Below are 24,999 nucleotides of genomic sequence, written 5' to 3'. Positions count from 1 at the left end.
AATGGTGCGCCACATCGTATCGCTCGCTATTGTATACTAGAAAATTTAGCTGTGAAGGTATTCGTTCAGATGGGACATGGGCCTGCTGGGGTATCCGTGATGTAAGAACGATAACACGCGAGCAAGGTTCCGGGGTGACAGGGATGATGTCTGAATCATAGTCTAAATAAAGCGGCTGAGGCGAAGCGATTACAACATCCGGGCCATTGTCTAGACTAAACCCGCCAATATGTACGTCTGCGTCGTTTAGTTCTGTGTCACTAACCTCAAAAGTATTATAATAACAACTGAGGAAAACACCCAATCAGAAGCGCTAAAAAGCAGAGCGTAAACTCATATAAATGACTTTTCAACTTCGACATACAACTGCGATCTGTAGGATATTTATAAAACTTTTGAAAACTCTAAACGTAGACCGTTGTTAAACACTATAGTTGATAAGTGAAGACGATCGCCCAATATATCAGACATTGATAGAACTATTTGGAGGGAAATTTAAAAGCAGACCGCTTTTGCGACCTGAGCTCGTCATCGTGCCGTTAGGCCCGGCCGCTGCGTGACGAGCCCAGCTCGTCAGTGATCCGCAATGGGTTTTAATTTTATAACAACTTTATTTGTCTACGAACTTGTGAATTGTCTTGATATTTAAATGTAAGTAGGGGATATTTTAAAATAGATAATTACAATCAAAGAATAATCAGAAAATGACAGAATGTAGATCAAATTCAGGTAAAATGGTGTACAATAGATTTGTATGTTTATATTTACCACAAATAACGGAACTAAACTAAGACAATGGTAGAGTGGGATTAGTCGAGCGTTCTCCTAGGTCGTCTTTACGCGTCAATCCAACAAAATTCCTCGCTCCTATTAACCTTTTCGGAGAACACCCGGTCTGATGTCTCGGAGTCCAAAAGAGAATACCTTGTCGAATACACATGGGCAAACGTCCGGCCGGGAGTTGTGTGTAGTGGTTAATTTACTACAATGTAGTACTACTTTGCCTCCATCTTCAGAAATAAGATCTCGTGGTCAACCATGTCAATAGCTCGTGCATATAAAAGTGCCCTCAATTGGTCTACCGTCATCTAGAAACCGAACTATGGAAGACACCAGAAAACCAGTCGCATCTATCACTGAATTGCCCTTGGTAAATCCAAACTGGCAAAATTATAAAACTTCCTCTCTAGCAAAGAAGTCAACTTGCTGAGAAATAATATTTCCATCACCTTAGACTGCAAAGAAATTAAGGCGATTGGCAGTAAATAAAGCCATTCCTACCTCACTTTTTATGTATGGACCTGAACTAACAATAGCACTTTTCATTGTATTTTCCCTAACAAGCAACCCTTCTCGCCAATCATTTCAATTTATTGCTAAAAAGTACAAAACACCACAACTTATTATATGAAATATAATTTTTATTTTATTACAAAAATCAGTAATACTACGTTTCAAGATCTGCAATCTGATCTCTTCCACAAGTGAATAACTAAACTAACACATAATATTAAAATAAAAATGATACTATAGCGCCATGATAGCATAAGTCAGGAATCACAAGTGCCATATTGTGTTAACTCTAAGTACTCTAACATGCACTTACTTAAAACAGTACACTAATTATTAAAACTGAACCACAGTTCTGTGGTCGGTCGAGTCCAGACATATTGTGACCTATATTCTTTAGTTCAGTTTGAACATACTCTGGTGATTCGATTTGTGTTTGGTTAGTTATTCACCTGAGGAAGAGAAACAGTGTTACTGATTTTTTGTATCATTGAATAATGGCAAATGTCCGGAACATCCTGCTTCCTTCACAACCCTCCATCGCCAAAAAAAATTCAAACAATGAAAAACTTAAGCACAGCCTCGAACCTGCCAATGCCTCAAGCTTGTTCCTATGTTTATTTTTTATGAATTCATATGAACAAAATGCTCTCTCAAGAACTGTTTGTAACAGGCAACATATACTCGAGTATTGTCACGGTTGTGTTTTTAATTTAAGTTTATTTCTGAAAAAGTAACACTCAAGTTTGCCAGATGTTGAAACCAATTAACAAGAAAGTCAAAATTTAACTCAAAAGAGTAATGTAAAAAAATAGTTTAGCTTCATAACTCAATTAAAATAATTTTATCTCTGCAAGAAAGAGCAATCATGTAGACTGTTCATATTTTCCAATCACAATTTAAACAGTTTTGATTTTTTGCACTGCCCTTAATATTAACGAGTATTATTAAAAAATTATTGTATCTATCAATGACAAGTAAAATTGATAAATTGGAAACATCTATGCTCTCATCTACTTGAATAGAAATCCAGGGATATTTTTTCAACTGAAGATGTCCCTTCATCAGGATATCAGGCATATCCTTAATTCTTCTTGAAAATGTTACTTTAAAAAGGATTTTTTTCTTAACTTCTTTGCACATGTTCTCCACCCAATATACATCTGATGGCATCTTTAAGAAATAAAATATTTTGCAACTGCATGGTTTTACCACTTTCAGCTATGTAGTAAATAATTTTATAAGGATGGTTTGACTGCTTTCTCTTTATCTCTATTTACAGATGAACAATTGAGATCACATTAGGACCTTTATTAATCTTTGGAAGAAATAATGTATTTTTTTCTGTAGTTTGGATGTTATGTATCCAAGTGACGCAATAACAGCAACAATCTCAAACTGCCATTTGATAACATTTCTCCACAAATAATGCATAATGGTTATCAACTGTGAATGAAAACTCACTCCTTTAGTATTCATCAACACATTTTCTTTTTTTTATATTTGGAGAATTGCTGCTTTCAGTTCTTTTTAAACAGACCTTATCTCAGCAGCAAAGTATTAATTGCTGATCCCTTCTTGTCAAATTGCAATATATATATATATGGGTTAAAATGAAAAATAATGTTAATTGGGATGTATTAGCTACAATGAAGTGATATTTTATTTTTGAACACAATCCACAAAGCAAATTCAAGCATTTTACTACTCAATACCAACTAAGCTTTACCTTCAGTGTTGCAAGTACTGATACATATTTCCTGTATTATATATATATATATATATATATATATATATATATATATATGTAGAAAAAGGCCAACATATTATTAATATTGATTAACTATATTTCGCATTACGCTTCTTCAGGTCAAAACAACATAACGAAACACATAAAATAATTAAAAACATACATGTAAACAGATAAATAAATTAATAAGCATAATATTCTTGAAATGATAAACATGTGTTCAGACTGTGGGTGTAAAGATGTGATGAGTGTCCAGATGATTCAAATTTATTGAAGATTTAATCCATAGGGGAATTTAGATTTTGTGACAATTTGACATGCTTGTTCTAAATTTCTTAATTTTGATGTATTTGAATTATTTTGTATTGATCGTATTGGTTTTACTGTATATAAATTTTCAAAAGATTCTTTGTGTATTTTACTATGAATGACTAATGGTTTTGATTCATCATTATGCTTAAAATCATAACGGTGACCTGTCATTCTTATTCTTAAATTATTTGTTGTAGAGCCGATGTAGTCTTTAGGACATTGTTTACACTGAATTTGATATACTACATTTTTTGTACTACATGTCAAATTTCCAATAATTTTGTATACTTTTTTAGTTGAACTACTTTCAAATTTTGATGACTCTTGTATTTGATTGCACACCATGCACCTTGATTTATTACATGGATGTGCTCCTTTAAATTTAGTTTCCACATCAGAATCAGCTGGTAATTTTGGTTTCGATATAATGTCCTTTAAAATAGGAGGTCTTTTAAAAACAATACGTGGAATACTTTTTAGAAATGAGTCTGTCAGTGGAGAATTTTGAAGAATTTTGTAAGCTACTTTAAAAATGTTGTTAATTTTGTAGAGACCAGGATGATATTGTGTTATTAATTTAGGCTCATCATAATATTTCTTTTTGGCATAATTATTATTAAGGTTACTTTCATTGAGCTGTAGCTTTTCATTTAATAGCTTCTCAGGATATCCTCGTTTTAAAAAAGCATCATATATGTTACTAACGTAATTTTTAAGATCTTCACTCTCACTGCATAATTTGGTTGCTCGTGTAACCAAGCTTTTGTGAATTGATCTTTTTACATATACAGGGTGACAACTGTTGTAGTGTAGATATTGAAAAGTGTTATATTGTGTAATATTGAAATATTACACCTTTTATTTATTTATATAAATAAATAAAAGGTGTAATAAAATACCCAAGATTCATATCACAATTAATCAGGATGTAGGAAAATGTATAAACAAAATTAAAAGTTAAATTTTATTTTGTAGTAACAACTGAATTTCTTCATATAGAAAGAGAAAGGGAAGGAACTCCTGTTATTAACAAAGTTGTTTGTTTTCTATCACTGTGATGCACACACCACAGGATAGGTAGAGATATCATTTCAGTATCACACGCTACCAGCTGTTGATCTAGAATGTTTCATTGGCTCTTGATTCTTCTCTTTGATGTGCTTTTGCACTTTAGCTACCATGGAGTGCTGAATGACTGGATACACCTCCATCACCTGGGTCTCCAGGAGGTCAATCACATCAATAACAATGTCAGAGTCCATTGTGCCGATCTGGCAGAATTCCGTCACCTGGAAGCAATAAGCATTATAACAAAATATAACATCTCATTAGAATTACACACATAATCAATCACAATAAATTAGTGCGTTAAATCTTATATTATTTAAACGACCGAAAACAAGCACCTTTTAACCAAAGTAGGCTTCTTAGTCCTACACATTTATGTATTTTTTCTGCATCGAGAGAACAAGGCAAACTCTCATGACTGGGTTATATGATTCATCAATACTCTTGATTATGAATCCTTCTGAAAAGATAAACTTTTCAATGCTATAATTGTGCCCGCTTGAAACCCCTTGACCAATGTGTCACCTGGCGGCTAACGCTAGAAACACACACTATTAGTGACTGACGAGCAGTGCCAAGTGGAGTGTTGTAGAACTAGTGCAGTGCACGCAGTTTAGAACTGTTAAACAGTGGAGCAATGTTAACATACCCATGTGCACACACTTGCCATAGATGCTCGTTGCAACCCTTTACCAAACCCGTAGGCCTAAACACAACATGTAAAAGTAGTAGGACTTTGGTAAGTATAAGTTCTCATTCTTCAAACATGAAAAATGCATGCAGTATCAATCCACACATGATTAAATTAGTTTTACTTAACATTTTTTTCACATCAAGATTCAGTCATAAGGGCCAAGACAGATGAACTTGAATCATTAATTTTACACAAAAATATTTAACCAGACGTTATTTCTATAAACAAACATTGGTTAATGGAAGCAGAAATTCATCTCTTAATACCAAATGGCTACAAAATTGGCATTAAAAGTTTTTTCTGTAGAACCATGTTTGGACGTAGTGGTGTAGCTATTTTTGTTAAGTTAAATTTACTCTTTCCCTGCATTTAAACATTTTTTGTACAGAAAAACGTTTTAAGGTAACTGTGATAGACATTCCAAAGTTACATACAATTATAGTTTCAGTTTACCGTACACTGGATACCTGTTCTAATGTTTTTTTTGGACACCTGGTTGATCTTACTATATATTTGCTAAAATTACCTGAGTTAAGTGCTCAAAAAATTTTTTATCTATGGAGACTTAAATATCAATATATTAGTCAGTGAAAACTAAACACAATATTTTTTTAATTCTATGAGATCAATTGACTTTGCTTGTTTATATGACATGCCTACAAGAGGACTTACTTCTATTGATAACATATAAAGTAATACTCGAGACATTTGTATATCTGTTGAAGTAGTAAAATCCATTCTATCGGCTCATGAAGGATTGATGCTGACAGCTAAGTATACTTCTGTATTGAACAATGATAATTGTGTGAATGAAACCTTCTCTTATAGGCTACTGAATGAAAACTGTTTACTTAGTCTTATGTATAGGTTATGTAAGTTAGATGTAAGGTTGGCTGCAAGAATTAAACCAATTTAATCACATTGAACAAGCTACAGACTATTTTATTAGTATATTAACTGATAATTTTAATGAGTTTTGTCCAATTTCAACTAAATCTAGAAACCATAATGATCATCAACATGTATGTATAAGTGGTTTAACCCTTTCCTTGGTCATGTAAGAAGTTTAGTTCTACTTCTTTATGATAAATCCAAATACATGACATTTAAATTAAAGTATAATAGACTAAAAACTTATTATAAACAGCAAACCAAATTAGCTAAATTTCAAGGCAATGAACAATTTATCATGAAGGCTTATATAACAAATGCAAAGCAGCCTGGAGTATCATAAACCGTGAATGTGGTCGCAAAAGTAAACCCTCTAAAGAAGTTCGTCTGTCACCAGATAAATAAATATGTTCTAAATATAGGTAGTAATAACTTAAATGTAAACAAAAGTGATGTATATTTACATATTTATATTTTAGCAAATATTAAGTATGCAATATTTGGTAAGTAGGAAATGCCGATATCAAAGACAAAGTTACTGCCTAGCTTTGATTGCAGATTTATAGACCGTTATAAAAGCAATCTTAGTTGCTTTTAGGCAGAAGTAGGCTTCTTAGAACTGCGTATGTATGTATGAGTATATTTTATAAAGGCAAACTCAACTTATGGGTCCGGAGATATCTATGACCGGAAATAGATTACTGGGACTGGAAGTAGACGCTTTTTTACCAAAGTAGGCTTCTGTTTAAATATATTTTCTTCATCTTGGGGGCAACATGGCTAATTCAACTATGTCACTGAAAATACCTGAGATTGAAAGTGAATGTAAACGACCAGAAGTTGACAGTTTTTTGAGACCTTTCTATGTATACAGAGTGTCCCACGACTATTCCGACAAACTTCTAAGGTGGTTTCCTCTCATACAAATAATGAAAAAAGTTCATAAAAACATATGTCCGGAAACGCTTAGTTATCAAACTACGACTAGTGAAAGATTTCACCAGATATTTTAAGAAAGGACGGAAATAAAGCGAAACTGATGTTTTTATGGCGTAAAGATAGTTGTTAAATTTATTGGATTTTATGTAAAATGACCTGAAAAATTGAATAAAATATGTCTCAGAACTGTAAGACCACCCATTTCTGAGTATCAGACAAAATATGCAAAATTCGGTCTCAGAAAACATGCTTTGTTTAGATTTGAAATACATTAACTTCATTAAATGAGTAATAACACGCAAACTTTTTAACCAAAACTTTTAGAGAATTTAATTCTGAAGAGAGTAATGTAAAATAAAATAGGCTGATAAACAAAAATAAAGTTTAAAATTAATGCTTAATTAAATTAATACACACAACACAAAAAATAAGACAAAAAAATGCTAGATCTGTTTATTAAATGTACGTCAGGTTACTCATGGGACACCCTGTATATTTTCTTGATTGGGGAATTAGAGCAGGCAAACTCAACAGTGGGGTCAGAAAAATCATATATTCGAACTAGCAATGCTCGATCTTACACACGAAACTCCTGAAATAAGAACCACTAAACATTATATTAACTGTTGAATCTCTTAGCCAGACTGAATTAAAATTGTTAGATCTTTGCCTAAAATTCTGTTTGAAAAACATCATAGAGCATCATTATATTACATCATAAATGCTTTAACTAAGACTACGTCCTTTGATTTTAAAAATTGCGTGTGAAGCCTTATGGAATTTTTTTTGTTATGGGTTTTTGAATACACAAAACATAAACATGTTCACAAATTTTTCTCTGTTGTATTGAATTTAATCTCACCATAAAAGTATGCGTACAGGCCTATATATATATATATATATATATATATATATATATATATATATATATATATATATATATATATATGTGTGTGTGTGTGTGTGTGTGCAAACTCAATTTGATGTTGGAAATATAATTAATTTCAATCAAAAGTATTCCTAATAAACCAAAACGTAAAATAATAGCCACTCGTTACAATCTCTTTGGCCAGAAGAAACTTAAGATGGAAATAGCTGGGCCACTTCAAAGAACAGTGTCTACACACACCTGGCACTTGGAAACATTGGAATTTTCAGAATAGCTATTTTAAGTTATGAATATATTCACTCGAAAAGATAATGAGTTTCATTAACTCATTGCGGATCGTATTGTTTTGGCGTGCGGGCACCAATTAATTTACGGCAGCGGTCGCACGAACAGCAATGGTGCGCCACATCGTATCGCTCGCTATTGTATAGGCCTACTAGAAAATTTAGCTGTGAAGGTATTCGTTCAGATGGGACATGGGCCTGCTGGGGTATCCGTGATGTAAGAACGATAACACGCGAGCAAGTTTCCGGGGTGACAGGGATGATGTCTGAATCATAGTCTAAATAAAGCGGCTGAGGCGAAGCGATTACAACATCCGGGCCATTGTCTAGACTAAACCCGCCAATATGTACGTCTGCGTCGTTTAGTTCTGTGTCACTAACCTCAAAAGTATTATAATAACAACTGAGGAAAACACCCAATCAGAAGCGCTAAAAAGCAGAGCGTAAACTCATATAAATGACTTTTCAACTTCGACATACAACTGCGATCTGTAGGATATTTATAAAACTTTTGAAAACTCTAAACGTAGACCGTTGTTAAACACTCTTAGTTGACAAGTGAAGACAATCGCCCGATCTATCAGACACTAATAGAACTATTATATTATATTTTGCAACCTGAGCTCGTCATCGTGCCGTTAGGCCCGGCCGCTGCGTGACGAGCCCAGCTCGTCAGTGATCCGCAATGGGTTAAGGGTGAGAGACATTATGGGCCATTGATAATTGTCGTTTAACTAGGGTTTAGTTACATATTATTATTTTTTAGATTTATGTAATCTTGTTTAAGTGTACAGTGTAATATTAAATATTTATAGTATACATAAATATCTATCTATAAATATGTAATAGGATTTGTCTTTTATTTTGGCAACTCTATGAAATTAACAAAATTAACGATTAAAATGTGAAGTAATCGTAGTTCTATTTATTTGCATTCAATTATTTTTTCTTTGTGTATTAATAGTTTAGAACAATTTGACTAATTCCACAAGATTTTCATACCTCATGCAGTTATAAAATAATAAAAATATATACACAACAAATTGAGTGCTGTCTGCTGATATTTGAAAATATATCTAAAACTATTTATTTGGATTAAGTGATTAGTTTCTTTTTCTACAAATAAACCGTTTATAATATGTTTATAAAAATCCATAACAGTTTAACTTAATTTACTTAATTCATCAGTGGCCACAGTCCTGGACACAGTGTAATAATAAATTGTGGAATTGCACAATTGGGCTTACACTTTACAGGTGCAGACTGTGGATTGCCGCTCGGCGACTGGTTAAGCTATTCAATTCATAAGAATTTTGTACGAGTATCTCAGAATATTGTGTCAGAGGCCTGAAACGGGCACCGGCTTGTAGTGAGAAAGCAGGTAGACAGAGCGGAGAAGTTCTGACTACCACCAACAAACCCAGAACATCTGCTGGCCTTTCTTACAGGGTCATGAATTTTGCAGGTAAACAAGGGGTTAGAGGAGGGAGAGGGTAATGGGTGAAGTGATGTTTGCGACTGTGGTGGTGGATACGAGAACTACGTAAAACCGCGTACTCTGGCTGTTTACACCCGTCCCATAGGGATGATATATATTTTCAGAAGGATTCATAATCAAAGTCAATACACAACCCATACAGCACCAGCAACTACCAATCATTAACCCTTTTACTGCCGACGTGCGCAATTGCGCACGCTGCGATTTGTTCGAAAACTGCCGACGTGCTTATTTGCGCACTCTGCCGTTTGTGCGGAAATCGCCGACGTGCGCTATAAAAGCCGTCTCGTATTTGTTTTATACTGGTTTTCAATGTTGTCCAAATGCATCGAAATTCAGCTGTGTTATTCATTACTATATGGACAACACACAGAAAACAGGTTTTATAATCTATGGAAGCCATTTTTGTTACTGAACATCTTTGGTTATAACTCGAGTTTGGTTTGATAAGGTTATGGTCGATCTCGTTAGTCGTGAGTTCCACTTGTGTTGTTTCGTGTTTTACACTTTATTTGACATTTATATTTGTAAATCTACATATTTTTACGATTAATAAAATGAGTAAGAGAAGATCACCTGTCACCTGCAAAAACTGCAAAAATGTGTTCATCCCACATGTTTTGGGGAACACAAGTGCTAATCAGCAGGCCTATGAACCTAAAAATGTATATATATTTTTGTAAATATTGATCAAAGTGCCTTTTAACTTTAATTTTCTATTATATATTATATTTTCATATCAATGGACAGTGATTTATGTAATAAAGTGATTTATGTATTATAAAGTGATATAGTGTTATCAATAAGTGTTATCTTGAAATTCGAGGATATTGCACCAATTTCCAAAATTCATCACAGCTTCAGTATTTTTCAAGGTGTGTTCCTAAAACTTTTTGGGAATGTTTATATATAATTACTATACAATAAAAAATTATAATTATGGTGTTGGTTTAATATTTAAATATAGTTGTTAAAGTGCAAACTCAAAAAATAATTTTTATTTATTTAAAATTTTTGTTTCATGACATAATATATATATTTTTTAATGACAGAAAATGTTTAAATTATTTTTTGTAGCAAATTTCAACTTATAAGGAAAAAAAACAAGATAAAGTTTATCAATTTATGATAAAAAATAATGAATCCATGATTTTTTTAAAAAATCATTACATTTTAGTAAATTTCAGCCCGGCATTTTTAGCAAGTCAGTAAAATTAAAGTCTGGCATTTTTCAAACAAACCAAAAAAAAAGTGTCCGGCAGTAAAAGGGTTAAACTCCTAATGTGAGAATTCAGTACTATCATTATCATGGACCTTCCATATGACTTATCAATACACAACCCATGCAGCACCAGTAACTAATTAATCACTGAATTCTTGATGTGAGAAGTCAATGCCATCATTATATAGGACCTTCCAGTCAAGTAAAATTTTGAATGTGTTAGTGAAAAGGATACATTTTTTATTTAGTGATAGCTTTTTTTATTTCGTCAAATTTTAATTTGGTCCATTATAAGTTTCCAAAGAAGGAGTTACGTTGAGGTGGGTTACATACATGTGTGTTTACAACTGACTTAAGATTCAGGATGAACATTGCTGTCATTAAAAACAAACTCTCAGTTTAAAAGCTAATACCCTTGTAATATGTCTTAACCCTTTCAGGGCCAGGACCAAATATGAGATGTTGCAACATTTTTTTCACATCTCATATCCCCTTGTAACTAGTCAAAAGTGCCAGGCTAAAATTGGCGATTTTGCAGTTTGCAGTCTCTTAGATTAAAATTTATAATTTTTCATAAAAATTAGAGAATGACCTAAAAGTTGCATCAAATTACTCGTATAGATAATTATATACTATCAACAAAAAAATATATAGATGTAGTTTTAAGTAATTTAAAATTTTAAAAATTATGTTTTAATAGATTACATAAAATTTTTTTTACTTTTTTATTTTTTTTGCAAATAACTAAAAAAGGAAAAATAATTTTACTGTGGGAAGCTATTTTATTATATTATTGTACATTTAGAAAGGAACAACCGTACAAAATTTTGTGTTATTTCTCTCATAAATAAGTTTTTTATGACACATTTTGTATAAATACGCATAATTGTACTTCGCAACATTTTATAAGTGTTAAAGCAACTGACTCTTACATTGCAAGAAACTTAAAATAAATATTCACATTATGAATGTACCGGTAAACAGATGATTGTAGGAACCATAAACAGTTTCAATACAGTTAAAAAACACTATTTACCAAGAAATATTTACATAATTTTATTTGAAATTTATTTACACTTTTTCTATTTACAAATGTGCTACTTACAATTTCACTCCCGTGAAATTGCAAATTGTCAGTCATTGTAACTACTACACACAATAGCTAAGCACGTAACAACTAACAACCCACTACTAATATTTACAACCACAAAATAAAATTATGAAGAAGAATACAGCATACAATAGTACGATTACACTAAGGCATAAAGAATTAACAACAAAAGATCGAGTCAGCTGATAAGTCACATGATTATTACGAAATATAAATGCAGACCTCCAAAATAAAAATGATATTCATATTATTTATCTACAAATATACCAGGGAATAAAAAAACATAAAACTTTAATCATTTGACATCGTATTTATTTAAGAAAACGACGAATATCAAGGAGACCATATATTGCCGCCAGGCGCTTTTCGCGTATGTCACCGGCGGCAATATTTTGTCACCTGGCACTTTTCAGACGCGATCTATGGCGGTAATATATTGCCGCCTGGCCAGGAAAGGGTTAAAACCCATAATGAAGATTTTCTCATGCATTTTAGTATAGGTATACCATCATCAGAGCTTATAGTACATACATTGTTGTTTGACTCATCAAAGTTATTTAAAAATAAATTAACACAACAAACATTCAACACATAAAACATGAAGTAAATGAGAAAAGGTCAGTAGACCAATCACAATACTATCAGAATATGATTAGTCTTGAATTTCATGCCTTTGATTTTTATCTCCATCCAACTAACTATTGGACGTCATATAAATTCCATTGTGTTCCAATAAATGTTATAATATTATGCTAGTTTGATACAGAGGCAATACTATGGTTGTACCTGTTTAAGGTTGCCAAGATATGAGAGTGTGGCCAATCCTCTGTTTCCTGTTACTTGTGGGTTTACACTACTGCAGATGTTTTCCTCTTCAATAGTAGGATCCATCAGCCTTGACTCTCCATGAATTGCCTACAGATCAGTTTGTACAACTTTATACTTTTATAAATACTTTGATGTAAAACTACCAGCTTACACATTTTATAATTTCAAAAGTTGGGGTTGCATCATACACAAGGTAAAAGTTTAGGCTCTTATTGTTAAACCATTATCTAGGTCCTACAATTCCATTGTGACTGGTAATATTACTAACTATAGGTGTAAAGATTCTTATAGAAAGATATAACTCCAATGTTTGTAGTACTATGTCAGTAACAGACATTTTAAAATCTATTAATTACTATCATTGAGTCCAAATAGAAAAAAAAAAATATTTCAATGACAACATTATTTGATGGTTGTACAGAATCATGCTTAGTTTTTTTAAACACTCAGAAAATGTTCAGTGTGTATCAGTTTCATAATGAAGGTAGCTAAACCATTTTAAATAATCTTCAAAATGACCCTCACAATCAACTCACCCGCTGACTGTGAAGTTCAATCAGAGTTCTTTTGGTAAAAAAAATCAGAATCATCTTTGTTAATAAACATCAAGATTGCAAATAGTGTCAAGATTTTATTTTTATTGGTGGACTTAGGCCAGTTCTCAAAAGTCCCTGGGAGGAATTCTTCAAGAGAGTAAAAGGGTCGGTCCATGACCTACTCGTTCAGCTTTTAGCGAGTGCCCTCGCTTGTATTGCAGTTCTTGTGGTACTGTGTTGTGAACTTTCCTGCCCATACACAATGGTTTTGATTCATATTGCTTTAGATGATGTGCTAGAAGGTTATATAATTCACCATTTCTGGTATTGTAGTAGTAAATATTTTTTCGGATTTTAGCAGATCTACCCCATCCGCATACATTGCAACTTCCAGCATGTATAGAGCAACTATTGTAATTTTCAAGGATTTGAAAGCAATACTTTGCTACTTTCCAGGTGATGTAAACCTGCAATGACCCTAATAAGGGTTTTCTGGATCATTTTTCTGGAGAAATTAGCTAATTCAGCTGTGTCAGTGTTGCTGAGGGATTTGATTTGTTTTATCATACATAAACTAGCATTCAGTTTTTTGTTAAGAGTATTTATATGTGGTGACCATGTAAAATTATTATCTACAGTCAGACCCAGCAACTTAACATTGTTTGAAAGTGTTTCACAGAAACTAGGAGCCAAAAATGCTTACAGATCGCCATAAAGAACAACGAATGGGGGCAGCTTTTGGAGGCCTACCACAGTCATAGTGCTGCACTACTGGATCAAATCGTAACAGGAGATGAAACCCGGGTGAAATATGTGAATTGTGAGACTAAACTACAGTCCATGTAGTAGGGGAACTTATGTAAAAACCAAGGAAATACCTGCAAACTTTGTTTGCAAGGAAGCACATGATAATAGTGCACATGGAGCAGACAAGGTGTCTTCTTACGATTTTTTCGAAGCGCAACAACAAATTCTAAGCGATATTGCCAAAATTACAAAACCTTTGGAGAGCTGTCCAAAACAAGTGCCGAGGAGATTGTCATCCAAAATTTTGCATGACAACTAACGAAATAACACAGCAAACCGTACGCAAGACTCTTGACTCGTTTAGCTGGGAAGTTTTTCCTCATCCCCATACAGTCCTGATCTTGCTTCAAGTGATTTTAACTTGTTCCTGAAAATGAAGACCTGGCTAGCAACACAACATTTTTACGGAGCTTCAGGTAAGCGTCACTGTGTGGCTGAGATCACAGGTGGCAGAATTCTATGACACAGGAATTTTAAAGCTTGTCCACCGATATGATGTGCCTGAATTTGTATGATGATTATGTAGAAAAGTAGTATTTTATTCCCCCTTTCACATGTACATAATAAAATGTGCTTTTTTTTTTCCAAAACGTCCGTACTTTCTAAATAGTATTTATATGTAGATAAATACAATCACTGACTACACCATACTAAAGTGTACTAACTATATAATTAGCCCATAATAATGATAATAGTCGAAAACATAGTAATTAACTACAACAACATCACATATATGACAACAACAAAATATTTTCATCAACATTACACTTAATGATGACGCTGCTGTGATATTTGATAAAAAAAACTGATTCTGGTTTATTTTCATCTGCAAAACGCAAACTACTGTAGTTGACTGCCGACTATAAAGGGTTCATGTAATATTTTAGCTCTAAACTGAACAGTGATTAGAATTGTTGGTGACTTACGACAGAGACAGCGCTGACCAGATCATACATAGGAACACTTGCGTCTGCCAAGGCTAGTCCGGCACAGTTGATAGCAGCGGCTAGTGCAGAGCCGTCATTCTGTAGCACCAGAGCATATACATCCACTTGGAAGTTTGGAAACTCGTGCTGAAGCATATAACAAAAATGTTAATATATTAGTTTTTTCTTCAGATACAGGAGAGGAATTTTATGACTAGATTCTATCCAGAGAAGAACAACAACCAATTCTGATGTATATAGTGTGATCTAGAATGTACTACTAATCAATTGGCATGGCCTACTGTCTTCTGATTATGTTTATGAGATGGACATAACTAGATCATGCATGTTACAGTCCAGAAGTCTAATGTTAAATTATTTCAATGCTTCAATACAAGAAGTAATGAAAACTAGATATGGATTAGAATGTCGGTGGTTTAACAAATATTTCAACAATAATGGAAATTATATATTTTTCAATAGATTTGCTTTAAATTCATCAGGAGTATTCCATTTTGAAACATATTGTACAATTTTGCTAAATAAAAAAATCAAATCAAATTCAATAAAGGTCTTTATTTATGTTTTAAGTTTAATTATCGAAAAACAAACTGGATTTCAAACTTGCTAAAAGGACCTAATTGTGGGTCTGATCATGGCTTGTGGTTTTGTAACTACTAAATAAATGCACCTGTTGAAAAAGTAAGAACTATTGCCTCAGATTTGTAACATTTAAATTCCTTCCTACAGCACAACAAAACTTGGCTGATATTACTAGAGCTTGTTGCACTTCGTATTTGGGAATTCATTCCTACCACACCAGTCCTTCTCAGCCATAAGAAAATTATTTTATTATAGTACACATATTTTATTATGCATTTACAGATTCTAAATACTATGGCATCTTTCACCTGAATAGCATGAAATACTATTCTTTCATTTGATAGTTTTTATATTGATTCAAGAATTGAATGAACATAAAACATATTTCCCAATGGAAATATGTTTAATGTTTATTGTTCTAATAGAAAAAGGAATTCTTATTTGGCCAAACGTGTGTTCCTTATTTTCATTCAAAAGTATTTGAGAGCAATCAGGCCAAAAGTCCAACCTTTGAAGAAATAGTTATGGAAGAAGAAAATAAGATCAACCATGAATTGTCAACAAAAGTAGCTTCTGAAAAAAGGGTGATTACTGGGATTTAGTTAGGCTCAAACCTGTTAAAACCAACAAGTGTAAGTTGGTGTGGTTAGTGTGGTTGTACAAACACTACCATTTTTAAACATGTGTATCTCCATAACAGAGCGTGGTAGGTTAAAAATAAAAACGACTTCGTATTCTGTTTGAAATTTCTGTTCTTTCTCTTAACTCAGTTGTATTTCTATATATTTATATGGCTTAGTATAACCTACATTCTCACTTGCCCCACAGGCTGGGCCAAGTGAGAACTGAAGACTCAAAATTTTAAAAAGAGTCCACTTTGAAAAAATACAAGTATTTCCAGTTAAAAACTTGCACATAATGTAAAAGATTCCAAACAACTCACGTGCAAAATTTGATTGAAATTCTAATAACTATTACAGAGATATTTAGGTTCAAAGTACAATTATATGAGAGGTATGGCCTCTGTGAGTCATGTTCGGTGAAGTTATGCAGAATTTTTTCAATAAGTCCTACCATGAGGGCATTTGCAATAGGCTAATTTTGTACAAAAATCTACCTGATAATTTGTGCCAATCAATTAAATACTTTTGTTAACTTATTTATTTGTTTTCCATAACATACCCTACATACTGCGGGCTCTAAAGCTCTCTTCAGACTGACACTAAGCTCTTTCTCTTCCGGGTCCCGCACAAAATTTCTTCTCTTCTTACAAGAGAAAGTTGCAAACTTGAACTCACAGTAGAGTTCACCATTAACACTGAACTCGGACTTGTTTGGTATTTCTCTCGGATCAAACACTGAGCATATCACCTTGGTGTTTCCCACCTCGATATACGCCGAGCCCTTAGCTTGGCTGACAACCCCCGTCTTGATATCTGAAACAACAATTGGCTTTAGAGGTAAGTTAGTTTTATTAACTCAAAGTATGATATAAGAGAAAAATTTTATTGTATAGACAGATACATTTTTACACAAGTACTGATGGTCAATATATACTTCCGAAGATAACTTTTGAACTATCTACTACTTTTCTATCCACCACTATAGAAGCGAGGACATTTCAAACCTACTGTTACACACAGCAATGGCTTTTAACTTACTAGACTTAAAACTAACTTATATAGACTTAACTTATACTAGAAATAGAGGACTCTAATGCCTGCTTTGGGACCAACATGACAGACACTGCCTACTTCTAGATAAATCCTGGACTGTATGTTGATTTTCACTCCAAGAATGCAGGAGAGGGAAAATTTACATTAATCAGTTCAACACAACCATTTTCAAAAAGGTTTTTAAACACATGAGTTACTACACAACACTAATGCCAACACTGGGCCAACCTTAGCTAACTATGCCCATTTTTATATTGTTTACAGTACTGCCAAGCTTGTTACATAAAGGCTGATAGTAAGAAAATTTAGATCTTGAAGAATCACAAAAATCTAACACAAAATAATTCAGTTCAAGATATCAATTTCATTCTTAATTTGCAACTACACCAAAAGTTATCCAATTAAGTGTTGTTTCAGAAAATAATGAAATGACCGTAAATCTTTACATAAACTTACTTCATCAGAGAAGCAATAAAATATGGTTAAGGTGATCCTTGGGACATACTATTGTTTATTACATTATATTAGTTTGTATATAAAGGTAAGGGATAATGTTTACATTAACAATGTTAGCTATAACGATCTGAGACCTCTTTATGTATGTTTATATATTCAGAAAAAACATTTTAGGCAGTGACAATGTATATATTGTACAATAATTGATATGTTTGAAATTTGAATTACATCCTAAATAATCCATCAATCTAGAGAACAGAGGAGAATCGGGGTTTCTGGGTGGGAAGGGATGACAAGCTAAGTAGAGGTAGGCATTAGTGGAGGGGTAATCAGTATACCAATATTCATGTGAGACAAGTACAAGGGATTTTTGAGGTCAGCATAAGTCTACCAATTACATAAAAAGATAAGTTTAGTTTTTCTGTACTTTTTCATAATTTTTGCAACAGTTTCTACCTGTATGATGAAGTTTTATTGTCGCTTTTTCTCTGCGCTCTTAGTATTTTTTGCCAATACACATCCTATTTACACATCTCGTTATTAAGTTTTTTTCCTTTTTCATGATTGGTCAGATTTTGCTGCATTGAACATTTCAAAATAAAGAGCTCTAGCTTAAGATACACAGCTGTTTCGTTGTTTTAGAAGCATTTAATATAGATAGATAAGTTTGTAATATTTAGTGAACATTAATGTTCAACCTTTTGGAATTTTATATTTTACTGATCAGTGCTATCTTCAGCGACGTTTTTCAATCATTTCCAGAACTACAGAACAGAGTTGGTATAATTTAGCATATTAAAATGCTTAAGATATGGAGAAACAATGTAAAAGATATAATTTAATAATTTCTTTAAAATGCGCTGATAGCCGGAAGCATTACTGTTAGCTCGTACCTACTAGTGCATTTTATGAGATTAAAAATAAGCTTTGGTCTTTCCCAAATGTAATTGTAATCTATTACTTTTTATTTAATTTTGAAGTGTTTTCCTTTTGAAAAAACAACACATAATTGCATAACCGATATTTTTAAAATTTTAGATTGTATCTCAAATAGTCCGTCAATCTAGAGAACCGAGAAGAATCTGGGTTTTCAGGTAGGGAATACAACAAGCTAAGGAGGGGTAGGCATTGATGGAGGGGATAATTGAAATACCAACATTTAGGCAAAAAATTCCAGAAAATTTTAGAGGTCAGAGTAGGGTTACCAACATTGTATAAGGATAATTACGAGTTATTCGATTTTTCCTCTTTAGCTACATTTTTGCAACAAATTCTACCTCAATGAAGATAAAATACATTTTTTCCTCTGTGCTCTCAATTTTCTTCCTTTTTCTCAGCATTTTTTCAAGAGTTTCTACATCTATTATGGTAGGTTTTTCTTTGTACTCTTGGTCTTGTTTGCCAAAACACATCTTATTTCCGTATCAAGTTATTAAATTATTTTTACCCATTTCTTAATTTGTCCAATTTTGCTGCGTAGTAAATTTCAAAATAAAACTGTTCTTTGTGTTTTGTCGTCGCCATTCTGTATTCACGTTTTCTTGACCTATTTCAAGTAGTGAACAGGTTTTACCTACGAATAATGTGTGTTGTGGGGGTTCCATCAAGTTGTTTGTGTTACAATGAATAATTCAGAAGTTGAGTCATATTTAGTTCGACACTGAGTTTTAAATTCCTTTTCACCATGTATAATATGTGGCGACCATTGTCTTCTAGCTGAGGATACACTGTTGTTCCATTGTTTTAGACGGGCTTCTAGATCAAGTTATATCCTCCTCTTCATTAAATATTCTCTAAGTTTCTATTATTTTTATTTCATTAGTATTTTATTTTAATTATGTTTGAAATTTTATTACTATAATTCTTGTGTTAGCCAGTTGCCCCCTCTCTCCCCCCGGGCAGGACACTTTTCTAATGTCAGATCATGTTGCATGAACTTTGGGTAAGGCGTAAACAAGCTCTCATGTGATCTGAGCTCGAATTAAGGTACCATCTTGAGGACATTTTTCTTTTTCTTTATTTTTTTGAGAAGTGCAGGGTGAAAGGCGCCACCGCAGCCCACTCTGATACCCAGGGGCATTTCAATTTACGCTTGCTCACGTGATCTGAGCTCGAATACAAGTTTTTTAAGAATTTAAAAACAACATGTTTTTCTTTTCTTTCCCAGAAGTGCTGAGTGGCACCACAAAGCTCGCACTCATTGCCAAGAGAAAATCCAACATAATTTCAGTTATTATTTAGGTTTCCCTTCCTTTTATATCTACTGTAGGCCTACTACTCTCCTGTACCTTTATTTTATTTTTAGTTTAATTTAGACAACTAGTGTGAAGTCGCTAAAGTAAACAATTACCGTGTCCACACCAGTAAGTAGCTTAATTTGATCCTTCAGGGAATTCAATGACACCGACGTGAAACTGGCCATAGATTCCATCCATAAAAAGAACGAGTACCAGAAACTAGTTCCTAACTGAATCCTAATCTAGTTCATCAACTCAATCCATACAAAATATATATTTCATTAATAACATGAAGATAAATACTACAAATAAAGATTTTAAATGAACAAGCACTACTTTTATGATAATAATCTCTATTTATAGCGGCCATTTTCAAGACTATACTCAATTAACAAGACCCTATAAATGGTCCCGTACCTCAAAAACGTACGAGCCGATTTTGATAAAACTTTCTATACACATTCAATACATTGTCTACTATCTTGCAATACAGCTCTCATTCTTATGGACACGCCTATTTTCGGAGCCAGACCTATTTTACAGCCTATGTGCTGACAAAAACCAATCTATAGATGGCCGTACCTCAAAAATGTACAAGCCGATTTTGATAAAACTTTCTATACACATTCACTACATGGTTTACTATACTAAAATATAAGCCTCATTCTTAGGCCGCGCCTATTTTTCGAAGCCATACCTATGTTACAGGCTATGTACTAACAAAAACCAATCTATGGATGGACGTAGCTAAAAAACGTACGAGCCAATATTGGTAAAACTTTCTATACACATTCAATACATGGTCTACTATACTAAAATATAAGCCTCATTCTTAGGCTGCGCCTATTTTCGGAGCCACACCGATTTTACAGGTTATGTGCTAAATAATCAAATCTATACTCACCTGCAATATGGTGGAGTCTATTTTGGTTAATCCTCGCATACATATTGTAGTCACTCTAACAGAAAATTGCGTGCATTAACCGTTATATCTATAGTAATGAAGACTATGCTGGTTGAGCATTTTATTCGAAACAATGGAAGGAGAACCTGGATTAGAGATGGGTAATATGTAACGTATTAGTGTCGGTAACAACTTTATTTAGTGGTTACCTAATACCAGAATAACGTTATACCAGTAACGGGAGGGCAAAATGCTTTGGCGTTCTCATAACGTCTTTCTAGCATTAGGCTAGGCTAGTAATCTGATTAGTGAGTAAAAGCCGAGGCTATTAAATTAAAGCAAACCCGATGGGGTTGTTTATTAAAATAAAACAATACTGAGAGTGGGTCAGCTGGTAACTTTTCACTACGGTAATAGTTTACTGGACACTAACCTACTCTACGGCATAGTGTGGGATCATTGTCCAAATCATAAAATGCGTCATGTATGTAGTCTTTCAGTTCGTCAATAGTATGAGGCTTTCGAGAATAAACAGAGTCCTTGACTACTCCCCATAGGAAAAAATCCATTGGTGTGATATCTGGTGAACGTGGGGGTATGTCAATATCTGCCCTTCGACCAATAACTTTTCTTTGGAAACGTTCGTTTAAATAATCGCGATCGGTAGTGGCGTAATGTAGTGAAGCACCATCATGTTGAAAGTAAAGTTCTTGAAAGTTTAAATACGTGTCACAGATGAACTCACTAGTTCGATTGTTTTGTGTTTAATTGCATTGTATTGCCAACTTAAAAAGGCATAATTACCAACATTTAATAATACCAACATCACGGACGAAAACTATTGTACTACGTCTTGCTGTTATTTTTTTCTTCTTTAAACCAATTGTCCAGTGACTTTTGCGCCACCCTGTATCTTCGAAAATAGGCGCAGCCTAAGAATGAGAGTTATATTTTAGTACAGTAGACTATGGAATAATAATGTGTATAGAAAGTTTTATCAAAATTGGCTCATACGTTTTTGAGATAAGGCCATCCATAGATTGGTTTTTGCCAGCACATAGCCTGTAAAATAGGTGTGGCTCCGAAATTAGGCGTGTCCTAAGAATGAGGGCTGTATTGCAGGATAGTAGACCATGTAATAAATGTGTATAGAAAGTTTGATCAAAATCGGGTTGTACGTTTTTGAGGTACGACCGTGTATGTTTTTCCAGAATGTGACACATAAAGTCGATATCTCGGAAAAAGGTGCGGCCTAAGAATAAGGTCTGTATTGTAGTACAGTAGACCAAGTACTGAATGTATTATCAAAATTAGCTCGTACGTTTTTGAGGTACCGCTATCCATAAATTTTGTTTTTCAGTGCCTGATACGTAAAATAGTTAAATCTCCAAAAATAGGAGAGGCCTAAAAATGAGGGTTGTAATATAATACAGTAAATCATGTATTCAAAGTAGGCTATTGAAGTAGAATCTACAGATTTTTTTGTATTTATTCTTTTTGTTTTTAAATTATAAAATTTAATTAGTTTTATTAATTGAACTGGTTCAGTAACTAGGTCAGGAATAGTTCAAGAACCAGGTTAGGATTCATGTCAGAGGATTAGTTCTTTTTATGGATGGAATCTATGGCCAGTTCACACTGCATTCAATGACACTGAATCTTTCGATCTGAAATTAGTTATGCTTGTTGTTACACATTATTGTGAATACTGAACATGTTTTAACAGAAAAATAAATTAGACTATAAATTCTTAAAAAGTTTGACTCCCTCCACTCTGTTACCCAGATGAGAAAGGGTCAAGGAGGTTGTATTGTATCTCTCAACCCAAAAGTACTTACAAATCTTTCTAGGTGTTTCTGGTTTACGTCCATCCTTTCTAATATTTTCTGAACTCAACAGGTCCTTTTCACATTCTTCATAAGTCTTTTTTTGTTTAGAATATAAGTAATATTGAAGAGTATTATCAGGTCCTGGCACACGTCTGGAATCAGTTGGCATAACGCTTCTTTTACAACCAAACAAACAAAACTAAATTGAAAGTATGCACACATAAGAGAAAATTTTCCACATTAGAAAAAATAATAACAGTAGACCGACAAAATATTAAAAATATTGTTCAGCTGTCCAGTACACTAGTTTCTTTAGTGGCGGTCTTTGTTCATAACCTCCCTTTCAAATGTATAAACTATAAGTACTTTTTAGTCATATTTTGTTAGTTTCTTTTAGTGACTTGGAATTATCTCCATGAAACCCACAGATAAATAAAACTAAATATAACCACTAATTAATACAACTTCAACACTGTTCAATAGCTCGACAAAATTGTATTGATCTGTAATATTTATAAAATGGTTTCAAACGTAATTTTAGTGTAATATTAATTTGTAGCACATTTACAGTTTTATATGCCACCAAGGCATGAACTTCAATTTCAATTGTTTCAATAACTTTTTTAGTAAACGATTATTATAATTATTTTAATCATTCAGTATTACTTTCATGTATTGCTGAAAGATCGTTCTCAACAGAGATAGGGATCAAGAACTTGTTATTATATATTATATTAATATTGTACAATATTGTTTATACTAAGATCTTTTTCAGGTCCTAGCACCAGTAAACAAAAGGGAAATATCAGACAAAGCAGCAAAGACTATTGAAGATCTTTCTCAATTTTGAGATAGTGATGAGGTTGACAATAGCGATGCTGACATTGACTATTTACCTAATTAAGGATCTAGTGACTTGGAAAATAAACCTGTTCAACTAAATTTGTCATCAAAGTCTATGATAAAAATATGTTTATATTAGCTAATTCAGAAGATCAGGTATCATGTGCTTGCTCAATTCAATATTAGAGAAAGGTTTGTCTTTTTCGGTTGATGAAACTAGTAATCTTTAATCATCCGATTCCAATTTCTAAGGGGAAATTTGATAACTTAATATCTCTGTTACCTAATTTACTTACTTTATGCCATTCTTTTTTTTAAGAATTACGTACATCGACAAGTCTGCTGATTATCCAGAAATGTATTATAATGGTCCATATTGTTGATGAAATAGTCTTTTTGACCGATATTAAAAACCTATTTTATATTTTGTTGGATGTATTTATTTGATTGAAAACCTTTTAATATTGCTAGTTAATCCTTTAATCACTGTGTCATGAGAGGCAAAAAGCACTATGTCCTAAGGTGCAAGAGCCACTAAGCCCAACTCATTAAATAATGTTCTAAATTAGTTTTTTTAGAATAATATTAATTAATGCTAAATAACATATAGAACAACAATATACTACAGTTTAGATGTTGAATTTTCCGTACTAAGTGTGCTACATAAAAAAGAAACAACAAAGCAAAAAAAAACTGTTGTGCTGTAAAATTCACATTTTGTGACAGTGTCCTTTACCTTCGGCATACAGATATAACACTAACAATGGCTTGCTCGGCTCAGACAGCTAATTTCAAAGATCATCTGATCGCTCTTCTTGATTCTGTTTGGTTGTAGACCACGGTATGTTATGAACATTTGTTGCTATATTGAAACGGTAGCATCGCTAGAGCTTCTCGTGTGGCCGGATGTTCTAGATGCCTTAGTCCACCAACATCCATGGGCTATGTTAGGCCAATAAAGTGGTTCACAATGTTTGTGCCGATCACCGTGTTAGTTGTGCCTAGAAATACCGTTTAGTAGGAGTCTTCATGGGGATCCCCCTCTTAATAACTGTATCGTGTTTTAATGGACTTCCCTATATATGATGCCTCTCTTGAAGCTGTAAACAAATCGAGGAACTGTACTGGAAGTAAAAGTGCCGATGACATTTTGGTATACTGTGTGCATTTAACTCGTACTGATGAGGTGGACAAATCCTCTAAAGACTGTTCAAGATCAATCCGAGGCAGTTAACGTGAACTAAAACCAGTGCTGTATTGCGTTATGTAATAGTGCAGCGCTCGTTACGGTGTTTAACAATCAGGTTCATGTATAATTGTATAATTTACACACCTATTTTATTCCTTTATAACACTTCCTGATTGACCCTTCTTAAGTTATCTTAAGTTACCAACCACTTACAACT

At 33.2% G+C, this 24,999-nt stretch overlaps 1 protein-coding gene across 1 annotated transcript; it reads right to left on the bottom strand.

The window, feature by feature from the left end:
- Nucleotides 1-4,302: 4,302 nt before the first annotated feature.
- LOC124370424 (exosome complex component MTR3-like) lies at nt 4,303-23,242 on the bottom strand. The gene is made up of 5 exons (XM_046828710.1): nt 22,760-23,242; nt 16,831-17,084; nt 15,046-15,192; nt 12,735-12,863; nt 4,303-4,641 (listed from the first exon to the last, which is right to left on the bottom strand). Exons 1-5 carry the CDS (start codon nt 22,917-22,919, stop codon nt 4,450-4,452), a joined length of 882 nt encoding a protein of 293 aa, XP_046684666.1. The 5' UTR covers nt 22,920-23,242; the 3' UTR covers nt 4,303-4,449.
- Nucleotides 23,243-24,999: the final 1,757 nt, after the last annotated feature.

Source organism: Homalodisca vitripennis, chromosome 1, assembly GCF_021130785.1.
Source record: "Homalodisca vitripennis isolate AUS2020 chromosome 1, UT_GWSS_2.1, whole genome shotgun sequence".
In the NCBI taxonomy this organism is placed as follows: Eukaryota; Metazoa; Arthropoda; class Insecta; order Hemiptera; family Cicadellidae; genus Homalodisca; species Homalodisca vitripennis.
This window is presented reverse-complemented; position numbering and strand designations above follow the sequence as displayed.

Coding starts and splice junctions, on each gene's coding strand:
- LOC124370424 (XM_046828710.1), bottom strand. CDS start 22,919: ATGCCAACTGATTCCAGACGTGTGCCAGGACCTGATAATACTCTTCAA. Junction 15,193..16,830: donor TAGAGCCCGCAGTATGTAGG/GTATGTTATGGA, acceptor TATATGCTTCAG/CACGAGTTTCCAAACTTCCA. Junction 4,642..12,734: donor ATCTTGGCAACCTTAAACAG/GTACAACCATAG, acceptor TATTGCTTCCAG/GTGACGGAATTCTGCCAGAT.